General features: G+C 46.1%; 1 protein-coding gene across 1 annotated transcript; it reads left to right on the top strand.

The window, feature by feature from the left end:
* Nucleotides 1-7996: 7996 nt before the first annotated feature.
* Nucleotides 7997-17694, top strand: LOC109312288 (uncharacterized protein KIAA1958 homolog). The gene is made up of 3 exons (XM_019538240.1): nucleotides 7997-9349; nucleotides 10702-11896; nucleotides 16015-17694. Exons 1-3 carry the CDS (start codon nucleotides 9347-9349, stop codon nucleotides 16860-16862), a joined length of 2046 nt encoding a protein of 681 aa, XP_019393785.1. The 5' UTR covers nucleotides 7997-9346; the 3' UTR covers nucleotides 16863-17694.
* The last annotated feature ends 4879 nt before the right edge of the window (nucleotides 17695-22573 follow it).

Below are 22573 nucleotides of genomic sequence, written 5' to 3'. Positions count from 1 at the left end.
CAGGTTGGTCTGACAGGACCTGCCACTAATGAACCCGTGTTGGTTGCCCCTAAGCATGATCTCTCCCCCCGGCCCTTGTGGACATGCGCCAGAATAATTCTCTCAAAAAGCTTCCCCAGGATCGAGGTAAGACTAACTGGCCTATCGAGTGAGACTAACTGGCCTATAGCTCTAAGCTATAGTTAGCTCTGAGCTTGCAAATTTTAATCCGTGGTCCTGGAGCAGGCTGCGGCACACCTGTGCTAGGTTACATGCGCTGCATTTTAACTTTTGCCAGGACTTTATAACAAAACCTCTGGCAGACATGAAGCCATACCACCTTCAACATAAGTGAAACGTGTGTATTCAGCCCCTGGCTACCATAGGATCCATGTGCCTCATCAATTATTACTCATCTGGCATAATGCAGTACACTGAAGAGCGGTATGTGTGAAAAGAAGTCCTGCTAGAACGAAGCAGCAATCCCCTTTCTCTCCGGGACATGACCTGCCAGCACCTTTTTCAGGGAGAGATCTGCCTCGCTCCCCATGTGCTGCCATGAGTCATTTTGAGAATGGCTAAACAGGGCCTGGAGCAGATCTGTCATCTGCTGGACCTAAGCCTTGGACCTGATGATCTTATAAGGTTCATTCCAACCCTAATGTCTATGAAATCCTGATTTACTGTAGGCACCCTCTTGCCTCCCTGTAGCAATCTCTGGAAGGGTATTTGGAGCCTGCGGCTGCAAAGAGTCAGGGAGGGAAAAGAAGGGGACAGTACGGCAATCGTTAGATGGGAGGCTATGATCTCCACCTCTTCCTCCCACCTATGGTATGGGCAGATGACCATATTATACCGGATCACATAAGCAAGGGGGACTTCTGTCATTGTCAGCTGCTCCTCAGTAGCCATTTCATATATCTGCTTCTATTCCCTGGTCAGTCAAATCTAACCTGAGGCAGTTTACCCCTGAGTGAAACATGGCTCAACTGTAGACTCTTCCTCTGTCTGAAGGATGTTTGTACCTGAAAGCTTGCAAAGAACAATGTTTCTAACTATCTACTTGGTCTAATAAAAGATATCACATTTACCCTAACAGCCTTGTCTGCCTATGGCTAAATGACAGTGGTTTATCTTCCACATGCTGTAGGATAAGGGCAGCCATGGTTACTGCTTGTTACAGTGAACTCCATTTCTTTTAAACCCAGCATAATTTATTCCTCTGTCTGTTTGCCCCAACTCATTCCTTGCCCCATTCAAGCATCTTCTCAGAGTTGGGGATGCTCTGCGTGCGCTACAGCAGCACAAAATATTTTTGCTGTTGCTTCTCTACAGATCCTGCATGCCCAAATCTTTCTGCAAAAGCAGTAAGGCTCAGACAGCAAGCCCTTGTGAGTACCATGCCTGCCATGAGTCCTGCATTGTCATGCCGGCTGATAAAGACATCATTTTCCCAGGCCTTCAGCTCTATTAAACATGAAGCTCCAAACGATTTCCTTCTTGGATCAAAGATGCGTTTGTTCCAGTGCCACTTAAGTTTAAAAGGCAAGAATACTGGGAATGAATGAAACCTCCCTAGTGGCAGCTGCTGAGGTTCAATTGGTTTGTCAGTACCATAATTATGCAGCGGATGTCTCCCATTTGCTGGCCTATATGTTCCTGAAGGATGTTATGTAATGGAAAAAGCACAGTGGCATTTCTCTCTCGCAGCTACCAGGTTTTTTCTTTCGTGGCATGAAGACTTGCTTATGTTTCAGGTCGTTAAAAACACTGAGAACCAAGTGCCCATTTTGGCTCCTGCTGAAGACTAACATTGCTCTTATTTTAGCTATTGAGATGGAAGAGCATGAACAGCCGTGGCCTGGCGCCAGCCTGCAAGACCTGTTTATTTTCCTACAACGGAGGCCGGCCACATTTTCACATGATTTTCATACTTCCAGCTAGTCTGCAAGAGTCAGCGCAGCTGCTGAAATAATGCTAGGAATCCTTGCCACCGCGTAGTTTAGGTGATTCTGTGGCTCAGCAAAAATTGACGCGTGACAAATATTTCCAATTCCGTGGCTGATTAAAATATCGTGGACTGTCAAAGGAGCACAGAGGCCTGATCTTACAAGAGGTGAGAGGCAGTGGGAATGGAGGGCACCCAGCTCTCACAAGCCAAAGGAACAAAAGAAACACTATCTGTTAGCACGTTTAATATTTAATTTGGTAAGACTGATCCTGGGGCAGTGAGCATGCAGGAAGCAAAGGCAGATAGCAGTATGCAGGAGAGCTTAGTCCTTTATAGGACTGGGGCCTGAACTATTGCTAGTAGAGGTTTAATCCATGCACCCAGTTTTTTCACATGCAGCTGTGTCCCTTGCATGCCCAACACAGGTTCTCTAGATCAGCGTTTCCCAACCCATGGGTTGCAAGAATATATGAAAGTGTCACAAACAATCTTTAAAAATGGATTCTCCTTTGAAGAAGAATAAGAATGTGGGAAATGTTTACAACGGGGTTCTGGTACAAAAAAAGGTCGAGAACCACTGATCCAGATGGGCTCTGAGCAACTTTGGCCCAGCCAAACAACAGCTCTGAAAAAATTCTTCCTTGAGCAAGACCTCCTCGAACCCTCAGGCTGGAGTCCCAGCTGATAGCTTGGAAACTCTTGAAAGCACATTGGCTATAATACAGAGAAACCGCTCCCGGATCATCTTCCCATCCCGCTCTTGCAACATGCAAGCAGCCGAGGCTTTAATGTCACTTCTATAAACCAGTGACCCATTGCTCCTCTCTCTCCCCATCCATGACCAAGCTTTTCCTATTGCTCCAGGTGCTCGTCTCCAAAGGCATCACAGCCCGATCTTGGCACAGCAAGGGGCAGAAGCAGCAGGTGTTAGAAACAGGTAGAGCAGCACAGGGCCCTTGTGCAGTGAGCCCTCCCCAAGCTTGCAAGGGTACTGCACATCTCTTATGCCTCTAGAAGCAATTTGGGGAAGTGTGGGGGGGAATAGTGTCTCTTCCTGAGCATCAGGGGACCCTGAATCATGCAGGAGGCTTTTTCTCCTTGGCTTTTTGTGCTGCCATACTGCTGGCCCCAGAGTCTGGGCAGCATGGAGGAAAAGGCTGCAGTGGGTAAAATAAGCCCTGTGCCCTGCCAGCACCCAGATCCCATGATGTGTCCCATAGTCTCTTCCTCTTATGCCAGGCTGCCTCAAGCCCTTCCATTTGGGGTGCAAACGAGGTCCTTGACCCCCATCCCCGTACTGAGTCACCTGTGATAAAACAGATTTCAAGTGTTCCTGGCAGGAGCAGATGCCTGAAGACTCAAAGAGACAGCTGAAAATTTAGGTTGCAAAGTCTCACTGGTATCCACGGTGCATCTTCACTCATCACTCAGTGTTTCAGCAAGGACATCTCCTCCCCCTGTTTGTTGATGGGGAAAGCAATGCACAGAGTAGAGGGAGCACTTTGCCCTCAGTCACAGGACATGTCCTTGGGAGTCAAAACAGAGCCACTGGACCGTGCTGCCTCCTGCGCTGTTTCATTCCTTTGTTAATAGATTAGCAGAAAATGGCCTTTGTTACTTCACTATCTTAGATGAACTGGAGAAAGAATCGCGGAGTAATATCGGAAATCATACCGGTTTTTTAGCCACCATAAAATAAGACAACTCAATTATGGGTGGATTGTTTCTGATTTGGGATGGGCAGTTCCAGACAGGAATTTTTAGGCCAAGTGTCAGGCAGATAAGAGACAGACACACAAGCTATGAACCACTCTCATCCCCGGCTTATAAACGGCAATGTTTCTGTGCTCTGCTAAAACTGAACTGTACTTTTAGCTTCCTGCGGAGTAAGCATCTTGGCAGGCCTTGGTCTAGAACTTTGCACTAATTATTGCCATTTCCAGGCTGGTTGCAGGTCCTTGTTGTTTTACAACACTGGAGGCAATGCACAGGGATGGTATTTTTACCCCTGCAGCATGGAAATTTAGGAGAAGATGAATCTCTGCATTCAAAGCAAGCTTTTCTCTGCTGCATTGTTGAGGTCATGGCCAGCACCACGACCGGCATGGGCTTGACCAGGGGTGAGGTAGGGGGATGGATGTGTAAATCCTGTTGCCAACCTGGCCCACACAAAGGGCATGCTTTCGATATCTGGGTTGGGTGTACGCCTAAAATATGACTGGAATCAAGCTGCTCTTCTTGTCCGAGTCCCAGCATTGTTAGCAGTTTAGCACCCTCTGGTGGAAAACCTGTTTGAAGTCTCTCTTCTGGACACTATTTAAAATTCAAGTTATGGGATCGTGTTCTTAGCAGGCCAGTTGCTGCTGTAGGCTGGCCAGCCCTGAGCGTTCACAAGTCAAGCACTGAAGCCATGAAACTCTCCCAAAGAGCCTCAGGTTTTTGAATCAACTGGGTCTTAAACACCTCCAAGGATGGAGAGTCCACCACCTCTCTGGGTAGCTTGTTCAACATGTCTAGGCACTCTTCTGACATCCTGCACCCTCTTCCTGCTCTTTTACTATTTGCATGTAGGAGAACAGAGTTGGGCCGCGGCACTGCTGCCTGCATTGCAGTTTGCACACGCAGAGCGGCATGCAGGATTGGATCTTCGCATTCACCCCGTGCAGAGTAAGGATCTGATCCCACAAAGGACGTGACTTTCAAATGCAGGATCTAACCCTGCAACTTTCTGGGTAATGGGCAACTAGGCCCCACGCGGCAGGAATTTGGAGGGTCAGAATCAGTTGTCTCCCTTTTAGATTTTTTTAAGCATGTGCTCCATAACTAATTTCCTTTTCATTTCAACTCCTTGTTATTCCTCCCCTGTGGGGGTTAAATATTAGGTTCTATTTACATCATTCAATGTTTTTAAATTATTTTTCTCCTTTACTACATTTGTTTTTAGTGGCTCATTACCGACTGTCGGATCCAGGCTCTCCTCTGCCAACTGGCTGCAGATTTCCATTAGATTTGTCTAAATACAGTTTACCCCAGTGCTTAAGATCACATTGCAAGGATCTTGGCTTTGGAATGAAGACCCTTAGGAGAGGAGACATAATGCAGAGGAATGGTGGGGAAGAGGATGGGGTCACCGATGAAAAATAGGTTTTAGGGCCCCGTTCTTTGGGAATATGTTTGGACTCCTCGACAAAGAATATATGTGAGGTCTCTGTGAACTAGCATTAGCTGACAGTTTGGTCTGTGTCTGTCTCTAAGCTGGCACGTGCAAAGGGAACTGGTCCTCCCTCACTGGGCTTGGCTGGATGGTGAACGGTTTCCTGTTTTTCCAACTCGAATTGTTCCCGTTTCCTGTGTCATCTCGTCAGGAGGTTGACATGCTCCCAGCTCGTGCATTTGCTGGTATTGTGCCTGACAGCTGAACTTTTAGTCTGCAAAATAGGCAAAAGAAACAGAACCAAGATTATCAGGAGTAGGAGGGGAAAGGAACTAAACTGAAGACAAGGTCACTGATGGGCCTTTTGTACATCTATACAAAGAGTCCTTTTTCCGTTTATGCTGCTGGCATAAGTCTACGTGCATTATAGCAGATTTAAGGGTCTTCAGCATACTGTGAACAAAAGGCCTCCCCTTCCACTTATAACAGTAAATTACATAGGCTCACATTTTCAAAAGTGTTTTTGGGTGTCTTGGGTCCCCCACACCTTGCAAGAAAACCATCTTCAGAATGTGCTGAATGCCTGCCCTGTAAAAACCAGGTCCCTTTGAACCATCTAAAATTGGATGCACAAAAGGAGAAACGGTGATATGATATCCTGAATTACTAGTAGCTTTTGAAAATTTAGGCAGAGAGAGATTTGAGAGCAGGATCACTGTATACTGATGTTCTAGTGGCATTGAAAAGCCATAAGAGATAGGTGTTCCTTTGAAAATACCAGGCTAAATTCTCTAGGATACAGGGATTAATGAGTCATCAAATCAGCAGCTGACATTGTGTCAGTTTGATTATGCAGATTAAGCTGGTCAAAAGGCACAATCCAGCAGCTGGGAGGTCCATTTTTATTTAACTGAGGGTAGGGGTCATTTAACTATAGTGGGTTACCAAGAACACTTTGGGATGCCCGGACAAAGATGTCAGTTCTGTTCAGAGCCCATCACCGGATTGGAGAGCTTCCTGGAAAGATCGTTAAAATGCCACATCATCACTAGCAGTTGCAGTGCTGCTAAAACAGCCACAAAATCTGCATAGGGCCTTACCTTCATCTGCACGTGTCTATATTGACTATGCTGAAGGAGTAATGCTGATTTGTACTAGCTGAGAATGTCATGTATTTAAGGCAAATGCATCCTTTCAGTTAACAGTGGTATAAATACAGAGTAACTCCATTGACTGGCTTCTCTGATGCTACTCCCCATGCAAGAGCAGGCATGGGCTGGAAAGTTATTTTAGTGGGTCACTGGACTTTCATTATAAAGCCTTTTTAGAAGAAAGATCCGGAAAGGGAAAGTATGTGTTTCGAGATAAAAGGAGATGAAAGGGTCCCATTTAGGAAGCTTACGATAGAAATCAAGAAGTTCAGCTGCCAACTCAGAAATTTCACGGCCTTATGACCAGGCAAAATTTCTTTTTATTATCTTCTTCCCACAGTACAGTAGCTGTAAATGCCAGAGCATTGGCACAAGAGTTCCCTTTTCTCTGTCCAGACAATCCAACCCTTTTGGGAAAAAACTACTCGGGCGGAAGGAAGTCAGAGGCCTGGCTTGCCTGGGCGTCACAAGAGAACAGGAACAGGCCAACGGGCAAGAATGGATGCAGAAGCAGGTTGGATTCAGACCTAGACTTGTAGACAGCCAGATCCTACACTCAAAATACATTTGCTGAACTGGTATAAAACTCAGGTTTCAACATGATTTTTACTACCATATAAGCGTAGCCTTTTTCAAAAGGAGCCACTGGTTTTCACTGAGAAGCGCCTTCACAGATCCCAGTCTTACGTGTGGTTCAACCACCCAGCTTGCACAGAACATGTCAAACAGCCTTCTAAGCTAAAATTATCCCTCCCGGCCTTAGAAGAAACCATAAATAGGAACATCTGGGGAGGCAGTAGCAAAAGACATTGGAACAGGAGAGCTTTGCAGAGGAATGGGGACACGGGCTTTGCTAATGCACAACACTTTGTGCTCCAAAACAGGAACAGTTCTCATGACTGTTATCCCTTTCCTGCTGGGAGATAAAATAAACTCAGTGAGAGAGAATTCCCACCCCCCGCCCGAAGCCTCTCCCTTGACTGGAGATAACCGGTGATCTGGCTTGGGGGCTGAGGTTTCAGTTGGGGGTTTTTTTGGTTTCCCTGTTGGCTGCTGCTTTGCTGAGCAGTTGGAAATTCATTTGTTTTTCTACTCGGCTATCTGTCATTGAATTGGTGGCTTTTGTCCCTAGCTGAGCCACTGCTCCTTGCATTTAGCTGTCCTTGGAGGACAATGCAGTGGGGACATTTCTGCCCTAAGCACTCAGCTACTGGGGCTAAAACACAGCAGAAACAATGACATGCAGCACCCTCCATGCCTGATGCCCCATGCCACCCACAGCAATTGCCCCTGCAGTTCTGCCTCCTGGCCACCAAGGGTGGCCGAGCTGCTCTCCCCCATTGCACCTGCCCCGGACAGAGGAGCCAGAGTAAATTAATTAAATCCACTGTACTGGCCAACTCAAGTACTATCCTACAGTGGAGTTATTTACTCTGCTGCAACACACGTGTAGATGATGACTGGGGCAGGCTGGGGCACGAGGGTACTACTGTGTGTGGGCTACCTGCCTGCTAGCCCCACGCAGTAGCACCCTTGTGCCCCAGCCAGCCCCTCTGCAGCACGCTGAGCTGGGGTGGAGCAGATCCGGGCTGGCAGACTGACTCCCTGGGCCCCCTGCCAGCCAGGGCTGCGGCACCCGAGCTCAATGTGCTGCGGTCCCGGGCACATGTGTAAACGTGATACCAGGGAGCATAGTCAATATAGCCACGTGCAGATGAAGGCTTGACCTATTCAGCCCTCTCTCCCTGCTGGCATGTTTGAGTCGATAACCCCACAGACTAACAGAGGCTTCATTTTCATCCAGGCAGCAGTCCTATGTCTCCTCTTCCTGAATATTTTGGCCAAAACCAGCCTGGTGAGCTCATCAGGGGGTCAAGGGCAGAACATCAAGGCAAATGACCCTTGCATTGTCCCTTAGGTGCTGAGAGATGAACGGCCATCCAAAACCATTGTACTTTTTCCTGCTTGTATGCAGGCAGGCTTTTCCTGAATTCAACTGATGTATCCATGCCATAAACCTCCTTAGACACTATATTCATAATAAACAGATGCTCCATTTCCATCAGCCAAGGGAATAAATTCCTTCCTTTCTGCACACTTGCCCTTGTTCAGAGAGCAAAGGATGCAACATGCATCCTTTGCAAAGCAAATACAGGCTTTTTTCTCACCAGAGTGAAATGTCACCCTGGGGACAGCGATCAACTTGACAGCTGGATGAGTAGACAGCGTATTTCTTTCTCCAACGCTTTCAGTCTAGTACCTTTTACCAGCATTAAATGCATAAGGTACGGGACAGATTGCAAGCTCTGTGATGCAGGGATCTCAGTCATAACCTGCAACTTTCTACAGCAGCAAGCACGGGCCGGCCCTTCTGTGCTGATGCCTCTTGGCATCACTCCATCACAGTAACTTATTTGAGTTAATTCACCAGCTCTCCATGCAAGGATAGAGAACATGCTTCTGTTTATCAAGCTTAGGATTTTCAAAGAAGCTTTATGTAGACTGAAGGTTTTTCCCCCCCAAACACGAGCTTAAATACATAGAGAGAAATAGACAATACCTTGAAGTATCTCCACCATCAAATTTCCCTTTAAAAAAGTTAAATAATAAGGCAAGTCTATTTTGCTTCTAATTACTTATATTCCTATTTCTGCTTGGAGAATTAAAGACTACAGTGCTGTTCTGTTTGGACTTTAGGTAGTGCAGAGAAGCATTTTAAATATTCCATATGTATAATTCATGCTTTATTTTGATTTTGATTGCAGGATCAGGTCCCTAGAGTGTACCAGAGATTTACATGAGTAGCTTCTCCTCTGTTTAGTCCCACTCAACCTAATGGAATTATTCCCATTAGTAAGTCCATCTCTATACAGCTAGTCCCGTTAAAGGTACCACCTAAATCCAAAAAAACCTTTGCTTCTCACATTAGTAGAGTATTTGCCGGAGTGAAACCACTCAATCTTTGCTCAATATGAGACGTTTGTTGGGAGCTGCCACTCAAAATAGAAAAATGAAATATATATGCTGCTCATTCTAGGTTCTGTGAAGGGAAGGAGGAGTATTTAAGCGACAGACAGTGTTTTCTGCCAGAATAGCATATTCCACAGCAGCATGGTGAGTACACTGTCAAGTTTAGTATAGCTCATTGGACATTGTTAATTAGCTTTGCATATGTTATTGAACTTGACTTTAATTCTTTTAGAGACCATTTCATCTTTTTTCCCCATAGGTAGAATGTAAAATGTGCTGCTTGTGAGTAGTTTTACAAAATTGTTCCAACAAATACAATCTTGTACACGATGAAAAAGTACCTCACTGCAAGGGGGATTCTTTATAAAAGGAAATTATTTTTAGTTACAAAGATCATAGAATCATAGGAAATGAGGGCTGGAAGGGACCTCAGGAGGTCACTTCTAGTCCAGCCCCCTGCTCAAAGCAGGACTATCCTCAACTACATCATCCCAGCCAAGGCTGCGTCTAGCTGGGTCTTAAAAACCTCCAAGGATGGAGAGTCCACCACCTCCCCGGGTTACCTGTTCCAGTGCTTCACCACCCTGCTAGTGAAAAAGTTTTTTCCTAACATCCAACTTAAACCTCCTTTGTTGCAATGTGAACCCATCGCTCCTTGTCCTGTCATCTGTCCCCACTGAGAACAGCCCAGCTCCATCCTCTTTGCAACCCCCCTGCAGGGAGCTGAAGGCTGCTATTCAATCCCCTTTCAGGCTTCTTTTTTCCAGACTGATTCCCTTAGCCGCTTCTCAGAAGAACCAGTTTTGCTGCCCTCTGCTGAACGCTCTGATTTGTCCGCATCCTTTCTATAGTGGGGAGGAGGCAGGCAAAACTGGACACAGTCCTCCAGATGTGGCCTCACCAGTGCAGAATAGAGGGGAAGAATCACTTCCCTCGATCTGCTGGCAAAGCTCCTACCAATGCAGCCCAGGATGCAATCAGCCTTCTGGCTCATATCCAGCTTATTGTCCACTGTCACCCCCAGGACATTTTCTGCAGAGATGCTTCTTAGCCAACCAGTCCTCGTCTATACTGGTGCATGGGATTGTTCCATCCCAAGTACAGGATTTTACGTTTGTCCTTATTGTACCTTGTGGGATTTCTTTTGGCCCAATCCTCCAACATGTCTAGGTCACTCTGAATCCTAGCCCTGCCCTCCATCATATCTATTACTCCCCCCCACCTCAGTGTCAACTGCACACTCGCTGATAGGTGCACAGCATCCTATCTTCCAGATCATTGACGAAGATATTGTTTTCGGGGGAGCAAATTGGTTGAATATTGACCTGGATGGTTATACCTTATACTTAAGTTTTTTGACAAATAGCTTGAAAAAAAGCCATCAAATCAAGTATTCGGTTAAAGTGATTAAAATTAGCAAGATGCTAGACAGCAGCTCCTATTGCCCCATTATAACGAACATCCCATTTTAAAGCCAGTTTTAAACACCTTTGCAGGACGAGAACCTTGAAGATACAACCTGCAGCAACATCAGATCAATTGACAAGGATCTGACCAACTTAGTGACTTGGGCGCACACTCATGGAACGATATGCAATCAAATCCCAGCCTTGGAAATTGTACAGGGCATGGACCGGCCCACCAGGGACAATTCTGTTCTATGGATATGTGTCACCGGACATGCCTATCACTGGCGCTGCGGTGGGGCACTGTACTTCAGAAGCAGGGAGGAAAGCGTAGAACAGAAGAAGAGGCCCCAAACCTCTGATTCCTGCTCAGCAGACCACAATTTAAGCGAAAAGAGATACAGGGTAAGCTCACTGAAAGCTGATTCTGAGAGCACAGGATGCCACAGCAGATCTCCAGGGATAGCTCAAAAGAAAGAAGCCAATATGTGCTTCATAGCATGCGATATAGCAGTGCCACCAGAAAACCAGAGTGGACTTATTCCTCTGAAAGACAGCAACTCCACAAGACTGTGCTGCGCCGCAGAGCAGAACATGCTACTAACAACGGCTAGCTGTGCCACAACCAACCAAGGTACCGGGCCGACGAAAAGCATGGAGGACCTGCAAGACATCTCTGATGAGGAACAGTTTGAAGCAGAGGCAGGACCCAAAATAAATTGGAATATTCTTTCAGACTCACAGAATAAAGAAGTCTTGGCTGAGTATGAACTGCAAGTGCAAGGCGATAGGAACAGAGGGACTAGCCAGGATACGGCCACCCAGACATCTATTTCTGTCTGCAAAGGGAAGGCGGTGACGACCCCCTTTTTACAAGAGATTTTAGAACGCAGCAGTCCAGAGAGCCTGGAAAACCACTGCTTGAATTTAATTGCTCCTCCTCCTGCTAAGTCCAGAAGCAAAACCTCTGGAGCAGGGAATCCCTCTGAATCAGCAGTGTCTAAAGAGCAGTTAACAGCAACTCCCATCCCCAGCATGGAAACCAGGGCCCCGTTTGAGCCCCCTGTATTTAGAGCTTTCCACGACTCCGCACCACTTGGCGTGGTCCACCAGCTGTGCCCTTCTGAGCACGTCACGTCGGGGACGGGGTTAGTCAGGAACGCTGCCGAAACACCGGGCGAGGAAAGCAAACAGTCAGGATCCCAGACCGCAGCAAGTGCTTTAGCTTCACCTGCTCCAGGGAACGAAAGCGCCAAGGATGGCCTGCCTGCACCTTCAAACAAAAGTAAGAGTATCTGGAGTTTTATTCCTACATGGGTGGTTTTAAGCTCTTCAGCTGCCATATTCAACCTTGCGTGGCTTCGTTCAGCCACCCATATCTGTATTTGGATACCTAACAGTGCCTGACGTTCAGAGGTGCTGAGCACCTCGGGTGCTACTAGGCACTTCAAACAAGCCTCGCTTCAGAAGACAGGTCCGCACGTTTGGGTGACCAAACATAGATTTAGCTGGCTAGTATTAGCACCTGTGTTTGAACATTTTGGCCTTTACATTTTACTACAGTATGCTTTAGGGAGATGTGTCGCAGAGTGGTCAAGGAGTCTTACTAGGGCTCCGGGGTATGCTACTGAGGGCTATTCTGGACTCTCTAGTGAACCAAGCTGTAAAATGGGCACCTCCTCAGTAGGGCTGTGGTCAAAAGCAGCAAGCCACATCACTCCCTCATGTGCTGTTGGCTACAGAAACAGGCATGCCTTCGCCACGCTAGCTCCATGGGCCTTTGATCACATGCATAGTACCAGCTGCACATCAAACTACAGTCCTTGCAGTCCTTAATGGCACCCAGGAGCATGAACTCTGGTCTCAGAAGGAAAATGAAAGACAAAGTGATTTTTAAAAACAAACCGAGTTTAGACATCACAGGTGCAACTTTGCCTCCACTGAAGTCAGTGGCAAATTTCCCATAAACTTCCATGAGACCAGAGATTCATCACATGTCTTGGAGCCCAAAAGGTATAGATGCAGTTTAATAAAGAGATTTAAAATGTGTTCTAGCCAGGATGTGGGTTTAGCTATTGTTTCTGGTAGTCAAACAACACTCAAGCATTTTTCATTTGTAAAATTCACTCCTTGGTAGAGGCCACTCAGACCCGCTTTTCATCAGATATTTTTACGTGACACGGTGTCACAAGACTCTTGGTAAGACTATGCTCTTGGATGAAGAACTGAGAACCCTGCCTTGTGGCTGTTTGAAACCCTCCTATGAACAATCACCGTCTGTACAAAAAGACATAATAATTATACCCTGTGCATGTCTAACAAGCAGATGCCACTTTTTGCCAAATATTGGGAAGTCCATTAGTGAAATGATGCACTTCCTTTCCTAAATGATCAGGTTTTTTGCTACCTGTGGCTAATCCACTGGCATACTGGAATCAGTGGTCCATTAAAAACACGTTGCTTCAACTTCAGCGATTAGTGCACATTAAATAAGCGAATATTTAACAATGCTATAAAAAGAGCCAAAACATTTGAACTTGTAATTGTCAGTGTGCTTGCAAACTGTTTCACACAATTACAGAGTAGCTGAACATCTCCCCGATTTGAATGTGGGTCAATATTTGCAGACAACTCTGAAAAAAAAATTGGGGAAACAGTTTTGGAAGTCAGAGCTCATGGGTTCATCATCCCCTGCTCCATCCAGCTGCTTAGCACTGTGACTCCTTTGAACTGCGGCCTGCCTACCAAGAGCAACCTGAATATTAATTCAAAGGGATGTTTACTAGAAACGCACATGGATTTTGAAGCAAACTTGTAGCCTCTAGGACTTAATTTCTGGCAGTAAATAGCATATTTGGGCCATTGCTTGCTGCTATGGTGAAGCCTCGTTCATTGGATTTGTATAATTCTTGAGGCCAGCACCTACAACATGAGCTAAAGGAAAAATCATTGTAGACTTTTGCTGTGTTAGGGCTTGTAACACTGTTGGAAGTTTGCACGTTTCAGTAAAGAAAAACAGAGCATATAGTTAAGTCAGGTGGTACTTTCAATAGAGTAAAACTGCCATAGGTTTGACATTGTTTTGAAGAAAAGAAATTAAATGCTGAAGTAGCACTCCAGGGCTCATCTCCACTTGGAAGTTTATTCAGACTGAGATAGGATGTGAATTTAAAACACAGTAGGTCTCCCTGAGTACTTCCATATGTGGACTCACTCATTCTAGGTGTAGCTAAAGCCTTACAAACAATAAAAAACCCTGACGCACGACTACAGTTTGCATGCATATTGCTGAAATTGAAAAAAAACCCATCTCTCATCAGACGCCACTGCGAAGTCCTCCGAGAGGATCTTTGCAATGATCATTTCTTCCAGACAGCAAGATAAATGGCTTGTGGCTCAATACAGAGCTCAGCTTCCAGTCTCTGCATTTATTGATTCACATGCCATTTCTGTCTTTGCATATACCACTCAGTAGCTTTAGCTACCAACCCCCGACATCCCCAGCCATCAGCTGCAGGACCCCACACCGCGCCCACCTCTATTGCACAGACTCTGGCGTGGTGGGGGGAATAAGAAGAGACAAAGATCTATGCAGACCTGGATACCCTAAAGACAACCAAATTTGGGTTGTGTAGTATGTGCCGGGAAGTGAGATCATGCAGACATGCAGCAAAGGCAAAAGGCCTTGAAAAATGCCTTATAATAGATGGTATGCTACCTTTTGCACTTGTGACTTACCAAATGGATGTATCGTTATCATCCCTTAGTTCACATTACAACCATGCACCTATAAGGTGGCTAACATAAGATGGACCACAACAAGACCTTGCATCATGAAAAGAAAAGGCAAAAAACAGGATACGTGCACCCTCAACAATTGCCACTACCAAGAACCCCACTACCAAGCTGCTGCCGTAGGCATTAAGACCCCCAAGATACATGCCTATGCCTAGCGCACTTTCTGCGATGGGTTTCTCCCTACTCTTTAGGGCATCTGCATTATGCAGCAAGGCTTAGATCGTATTCTGACCCTCTGCAAAAGGAGTGAATTTTTACCCTAAGCAATTTGCTTCTTAGACAACACCGAACTAGAACGATATGGATGTGCTACTGCCATGACAACCTAAGAAAGAAACTCAGGTGGAATCCTGGCAGCCCTGTTTTAAAAGATGTTTTTATTCACTTTTTTCTACTAGAGACAGGCCCTTTTTTTACTTGCAGGCCCTCTGGCTAGCTTTTAGCTAACATTTTCTGCTTCATGAACAGAGCTGTATTTCCTTCCTCTTCTGAAGCAGCTTCCATTCTGGCTCACACCGTGAAGTATAGTCTATATGATGATTAGCATGACACTGTGAACATGCAAGTCGGATCCTGAGGCCTGCTGCATGCTTGTCCTTTCACAGCATCTGATGAAGTGAGCTTGAGTGCACAACAGTTTATGCTCTCTCTCCATATATATTTTATTTGGTTAATTAGATGCATATAGACATTGCCTTATACCTTCACCTTTATGCAGGCCAGCTCCCATTGCCTTCAGTGATCCAAATTTACACGATAAAATATACATCTGCATGTTTGCAAGTGGAGAAGAAAGTTCATCTGCTGCTTCTGGGATAGCTAAGGTTTGGAATTCGAGGCGCAGCCTTGCAGGCCTTAGATGACTGGACCCATAAGGAAGTGGAGTCTGGGTGTGCCTTCAATGAATCATAATTAGGCTGGGTAAAAATCACCCCATTCCCAACACGCAGGCAATTCAGGTTCCACCTTAAATCCTATTCTAAAGGGCTGAGGGTGGGTTGAACTTATTGCTGTGCTGGGATGCATTTTACAAGCCACTGAGTGGCATGAATTCACACCTGGCCTAACACTGCTCCCATAGAATAAAACAAGCTCAAAACAATATGACCGGGTATAGGAACTCCACTGAGTGATGCAGGGCTCCTGGTCTTCTCCAATTAAAAAAAAAAAGAATCCCCAATTTTCAGTTAAAAAAAAAAATGTAATTCCAAATCCACATTTTTCCACAATTAAAATGAGATGCTGCTATATACATATCTATATATTAGTTGCATTTCCTTTAAATCACAGAAAATTGTGGATTCGGGATTACTTTTTTTTTTTTTTAACTGAAAATTGGGGATTTGTTTAAATCGGAGAAAACCAGGCTCCCTGGTGACAAGGACACCGCATTACCTACCACCCATAGAAGAACAGCCCAGCAGCAAAGGCAGAAATTCCAGCATAGGTGTCAAAGTGGAGGCAGGGGTAAAACAGCTGGAGAAGAGGCAGGCAGGAGGACAAGAACCCCAACTTAATGGGATCCTGCTCCCTTTAATTCTTTAGAGGTACATGAACACAACTCTGCATTACCCTTACTCTCTAGAGTTGTTTCTTATCTTTTAGAGGTAGTGAGGAAGTCAGAGAGCAAGAGAATCCGTAACATCAGCGACATAAAAATGTTCAGAGACTGGCTGGCATTACATTACCCGTCTGAAAAGCGGGAGATCTTCACGCTGCCACCAGAAGCCCTCGATAATTACCTAGCCTCATTCTACACTAATGTGAGGAAGCAGAACGGTGCCGAGTTCTCGGCCAGCTCCTTATTCTTCTTCCAGAGCAGTATAGAGAGGTACCTCAAGGAACACAAGTACGAGTATAGTGTGGTGAAAGGCTTCGAATTCGCAGCATCTCAAGAAGCCTTAAAAGTGAAAGGCCAACAACTATCACAAAAAGAGAGGGAGAGAGACTGGAGTATCCTGGAAAACCTGACAGATAGAGACGTTGAGGATCTTCGCAAGAAAGGCATACTCAGCCGAATGCATCCCGAAGGATTCCTGCACTTAATGCTTGTAAACATTGTTAGAGGTTTCGGGGCAAATACGCACCACCAGACCCAGAATCTGTGGTGGGGGCAGGTTTTATTGAAAAAGAATGAGGAGGGGGTAGAGTACTTGGAGTGGAAAGAGAATCTGAATGCAAAGGCAAATCCAGAGGAGTCAGGTCTATGCATATATGCCAAGCCTGATAATCCAGGCAGCTGTCCTGTCTGGGACTATAAGGAGTATGCTAGGAGGAGGCCTTTGGATATGTTTCACGATCACGATCCATTTTACCTCTCTCCTAAACCTTTGTGCTCTATATGGGACCAAATCTGGTACTGTAGAAAATCACTGACCAAAACCAAAATGGAAAAAATGATGAAAGTCATCATCCAGCAAGTTAAAGGATCTGAAAAGAGGTCCACTAAGTAAGAGGGTCAGTTTGATTTCTGCATCCCTATTTTGGGAGAATTTTTTTTGGTCCAGTAATTTTAGAATCGTTTAACATAGCAGCACTTAGTATAGGTAGACAGAAACAGCTCCTTTCCTCGGAGTTTGGCATAATGACTTTAAATGGGCTTTAAAATTACCATCACCTTCATTTTCCGATGAAGTGTAGGGCTTTCATCAATAGCAAGAGCCAGAGCAGAATGCATTATTCAACACACAATGCAAGCATGAAACATAATCCCAGATTTAAACCATTAATGTTCTGCTGAATTATTAGCTCAGTGCTTCAGAGAGCTAACATTAATGTTAACAGGGCCCATATTTGAATAATATTGCTAAGAATTACAGGTATGTGCGGTTTAGGGAGGGCTGGAACTGACCTGATTATAAACTGTATTTAGCAGCAGTCTTGTGTAACATCTCCTTTTATAAGGAAAAGCTAAGTAGGTGGAGTTGGCTTGGGGAAGGAGGGGAAGTGATGGAATACCATCAATGGTTGCCACATACTATTCAGAGTTGCCACTATAGCTATTCAGAGTGTTTTAAACAGTGTTCAAATTAATTCTCTCTCTCTTTTCCTTTTCTAAGAGGGGGAAGGAATCTTAGATTTACTTCGTTCTGTGTTTTAGGAAGTTACCAAAGCCAGCAACATGTTTTCTAACAAAGCTATTTCCTTCAGTATACCAGTTCTTGTTTTAGGAGATTATAGCCAATGCTTTGATTTATTCAGAGTTCTTCAATGTCTATATTTTCTTAAAGTCCGGTTACAATTGTTGGATTGCGGGCATCTCTTAATAAATTCAGTTTGACTTGATCAGCATCGGTCTCCCCTGAGAAGGTGAAATCAGTAGCCCAGAGCTAGCAATCAGGTGGACCAAAAGACTTGCCTGTTCACTCCTGCTGCTCCCATCACATTTCCACTAGAATGATCAACCACAGACTTGTCTTTAAGTGGGTCCCATTTGCACCGCAGAGCAGATCATGCAGCTGGATCCCTTTGTGGGAAGCCCTCCTGAGACTCCAGAAACCTAAGATCTCTGTGGGTCACTCCCTTCGTAGGGTCCAGTCCCCTCCATAGCAGCATTTAAACTGTAGATCTCAAGAATCCTTTACAAAGGATAAGTGAGCATTGGTCTCCCCATCAACAAGGCACAGAGAGCTGAACTTCCTCAGCTAAGTGCCTAGAAGATAGCTTGCCTTTCCTGCACTTTATGGCATTATCGCAAAAGCCTGAATCGGAGCAATCTGTCACCAGTTTGGGGCACTGTGGGTGTCCCAATGATGCACGGACACACATGCACATATAGGTTCTGGGTAAGAGGGAGCATGAGCAGGGACCGTTGCCAAACTGATCTGCAAGCCACATGAAATCCAGAAGTCAACCCTTTCCCTGGGGGATTGGGTTTTATTAATAAAGAACAAAACAACGTGATAATAATCAGCCTTAACCCCTTTTTTCAGGCCTGGCTGCTTAGTGCACACCCTAGGACAGTGATTCTCAGCCCTTGAGATCCCATAAAGGGTGTCAAGAAGCCCGAGAAGATAAGCAGAAAAGCTAAGCAGATAGGCACAGGCTCAGACTTGTCCCTGCCTGGCACATCCCCTACCTCCACTGTCTGACCCCTCTGCAAACAGGCCAGCATTGCACTATATAAAATTAGCATTTGAAATGGGGTGCCACTCCACTCACACATGGTCAAAGACCCATTCCCTTAGAACCTCCTCACCTAAAGATCACCTCTTGCCTCCTTATAGTCAGATAAAGTAGGCAGCAGAGCCCAGTTAACCTCTTAGGAGCCAAAACCACGGCTACAAAAAACAGATCTCTGAAATATTAGTATGGGTTGTTATAAGAGGAACCTGCTCAGCAGACAGTTAACAGACAACTTTGAGCAAGGCCTCTGGAAAGCCCAGCCCACAGGCCAGGAAAAGAAGTGCCTCAGGCAAGATGCACTTCAACCTTGCTTTCCCAAACTAAAGGCACAGCAGCCTCTACATATTAACCCACCCAAGGGCTCTAGTCCACAGTTTCACTCCTGGGCACAGGTTGGAAGAAAATGATGCATACCTGATGGGTTAACACCCTGCTGCTAGGTGCTCAGGTATCATGGCAATAAAGGTGATGTAAATGCTTCTATAACCTAAGGAGAGGTCTAGAAGTACAAAAGATAAGGAGAGCAGCACCAGTTCCTCTAACAAGCTTTGTGCCTCATTCCCTAGCCTGCTTGGACTGAGGGCTCAGGTGCAGCCTGTTTGTATGGGACTTGTCAGCGCATTGCATTTTTTCACATCCCGTGGTGCTCCTAAGCTAAAAATCTAGTTAAGTGTACTTTGCCTGCCTGGGTAGCATTCTGCTAGATTTCCTAAATGAGATATCTTCAAGGGTTTCATTGCTACTTGGCACGGAGCAAATAAACGGGAGAGCCATTTCATGTGCAGAAGCAGCAAGACACTCAACACCAGCAGTGAAGCAGCACTAGCAGTCCTGCAGCTTTTCATAGCTCAAATTGGACCAGTAGCTACAAGCTGCTCCTTAGCCTGGCTAAGTGCAGACGGGCCCTTCCAGGGATGCAGCTGGCCACCGAGCCGGCGTGGTCAGAAGTATTCAGCACACGTTCTCACACTGAAATACAACCAGAGGAAAAGTGTCCAATGTAATTGCGTCTCAAACAGGCTCGGCATCAATATAAAGAGACCCCTCAACTGCCAGCCTTTCCTCTGCAAGATGAGATCCAGCAACCAAGCTGGACTTTTTCCTTCTCTTTTATTACCCTAACGGTTCTCCAAGCCTTACTTCTCCAGGACCTACACCAACCCTTTGCTACTCCATTGTCTTGCAGCTGAAGCCCCTTAGCCCTCCTGCGGTCTCCTGATTGCCACTTAGCAGACAGCTGGGTGAAAGGCAGGGCCTCCGACCTCCCTCTGCTGTCAGCTTCGGGGTGCTCAGGGGATAGAGAGTTGGGCAGACTTGCTCCTTTTCCTGCTGTTTGAAAGAGATGTATTTACATACCCAGCGAGTAGAATATATTCGTTTCTCTGCAGCGTTCTGCATAGATGTTCTCCACAGCTTCTCACACCTTAGAGCAAGCTGGATGCTAAGTACACCTACCTCTTCTACCTCAGAGACCATCTTTTACTTCCAGGCTTTCCATCACTTTACTAAGAGAAATTGGAGCTCTACTTTGACCTCAGTCTATTGAAATGGTTGAGACTGTCAGGTGCACAGGATGAAACGTTTAACCCTTACCTGCATTTGAAAAAAAGTCACACCCTTTGTCCTCCTAGGTGATTTCCAAATGCTTTTTTTGGAGGGCAGGAAGTCTAAAGAGGAAGTCTAAACTGCACTATATGCTAGGTGAGGGCACCTGCTCTCCCTGCAAGGATTAGATGGCTTAAAAATGGTTTGAGGGTAATCTTTTCAACTGCCTTCTTGTCTAGAGGGATCCTAGCAGGAGATATATAGCTGAAAGAAAAGCATGGGGATTCTCTCCCCCTGTTGCATGGCTGATCTCAGAGCTCATGTCTTCAGAGGGAACGAGGAGAATGGAGGTTTAGAGAGACTCAGACTAGACTCCTCTCTTCCACCCATAGGCACTGACTTACGTATTTTGCCGGGGGGGGCCCTAAGGCGTGGATACGTCCAGCACATTTCAGCTGACGGCCCTTGTCCCGAGGGGGGCCAGGGCCCTCCGGCCTCCACTGTTCTCGGGGCCTCTGCTTCCACCTGTAATTTTGCAAAACTCCTTGCCTTCTGTCTTCTGGTACGTGTCGATTGAAACACAGCAGAACCCTTCACCTGAATTTGAAAGGATTCAATGAGAGCTTGAAGGCCAGGTCTCAGCCAGCTGCAAAGGAAAATGGCCAAATTACAAACTTCTCAAAAGTTGAAATGCCCCTGAACATCACCTTCCTTACAGACAGCAGTGCTGGCTATATCTCTAGCATAATCCCATTTTACCTGCTGCTTTTCCTCTCTAGGCAGTGGCTCCAAACAGAAACTTCAAAACTGTGTTGGCTTTTGCTTTCCAGTATTTCTATATTGGATCTAGCCAGATGCCTGCATAATACAGGGCTGTGATATGGTCATCCCCCCATGGGGATATACCATGACCCCCAAGCTGTATAGATGCCTGTTCTTCATCCTGAAGGGAAGAGATTACAGACATCCCAGTAGCAGACTTTTCTGGGAAATGTTCGGTATGGTTGGCATCTGCTTAATAACACCATGTAGCTAAAAGGAAATGGGTAACGTGTGGGAAGTGGAAATCCCTTCCCTTGACAATCCTTAGCACTTGGAAATCTTTTATGCTCTGAATCGGGAGGAAAAATTCAATCTCAGATATGTTTTGCAGGGAAGGACAGAAAGGACTGTGCCCATGAACCAGAGTTTTCTGGCTTCATTGGCCACCTGTAGTACCAGAGCTGGTGGCTCCCCAGGTGCACAGCCAGTGAACCCCAGCCCCTTGGGGGTCCTCTGCTGAGCTCCGGGAGCCCCAGCAGGGAGGTCTGCTTTTTGCTGGAGCTTTCCATGGAAACAGCACGCCCCCATAGAACATTTTATTTCAGCTCTGTGATATACTGTTTGGGAAGCCAGTGTTATGGGGAATTAGCATCTCCATGGGTGCTTTTCACCCCTGGATCTCAACACACATTGCAAACGAAAAAATTGTTCTCCCCATTTTGCCGGAAACTGCAGCACTGAGGAAGAAAAGCAAGTTTCCCAAGGTGACACAGTAAATCAGTGGCAGAGCTGAGACTAGCCCCCTCCCCCCAAGTCTCCTAATTCCCCAACCGGTTCCCTCACTGCTTGGCTTTGCATGACCCCTCAATCAGCCCAGGAACCGGATGGAGAAGAAACCCTGATGCTGCACAACTGCGTACATGGAGGAACAGGACTCGCCCCGCTGCCCTGCCGAGACCAGGGGGTATTAAATAGGGCTTGGCACCTCATAATCACAAGCCCCTCGCCTATTCCCTGCTCACCAGAGAAGGGAAGTGCTGGGAGGGTTTGTTGTATGTGAGAGGGAAGTGAACACCCAGGACACGGCTCTCTTCCCTTTTCTCACGCAGGCGGTTCTTAATGTGGTGCCTCCCTGCAGCCAGTGTTAAGACTAGAAAAGCAGAAGAGGAAGTGAAAGGAAAGCCCGTTCCCCGATGCCTCCCAGAGTAAACCCAGCCCGTGCGCCCGCTACACGCTTCCAGTTGCATTGCAAGCTGAGGATGGTCGGCCTGCTAGGCAAGGCCCTTGCATGCAGCGGGCTGACACTTGGCTGGCTTTCCACTGCTATTCTGCATGGAGTCACAACACCTTTTCCAATGATTTAGTCAGTCTAATAAAAGAGATCGCATCTACCCAAAGAACCTTGGCAGAAGCTGCTTAAGCATCTAGGAACCGAGAGCTCAGCAAAAGGCAATGGGAATAAAGCTAAATCACTCCTGCTTTAGGGGTGCTGGTTGCAGCCGTGCTGGTCTAAGGACACAGGCAGACAAGGCTCTTTGGGTAGATGTGATATTTTTTAGTAGAACAACTAATTTAGTTGGTTTATTAAACTAACTAAATTGGTTGCTCTAATAAAGGCTATCACATCTCCCCAAAGAACCTTGTCTGGCTCGATCACTTCGGCACTTTACGGGGTGTCCTCTCGTTGGGCCCGTGACCCGGTACCTTACGCGGACAGAGCTTTCAACTGGCA

This window comes from Crocodylus porosus, unplaced genomic scaffold (genome assembly GCF_001723895.1).
Source record: "Crocodylus porosus isolate Cpor-Errol unplaced genomic scaffold, CroPor_comp1, whole genome shotgun sequence".
In the NCBI taxonomy this organism is placed as follows: Eukaryota; Metazoa; Chordata; order Crocodylia; family Crocodylidae; genus Crocodylus; species Crocodylus porosus.
This window is presented reverse-complemented; position numbering and strand designations above follow the sequence as displayed.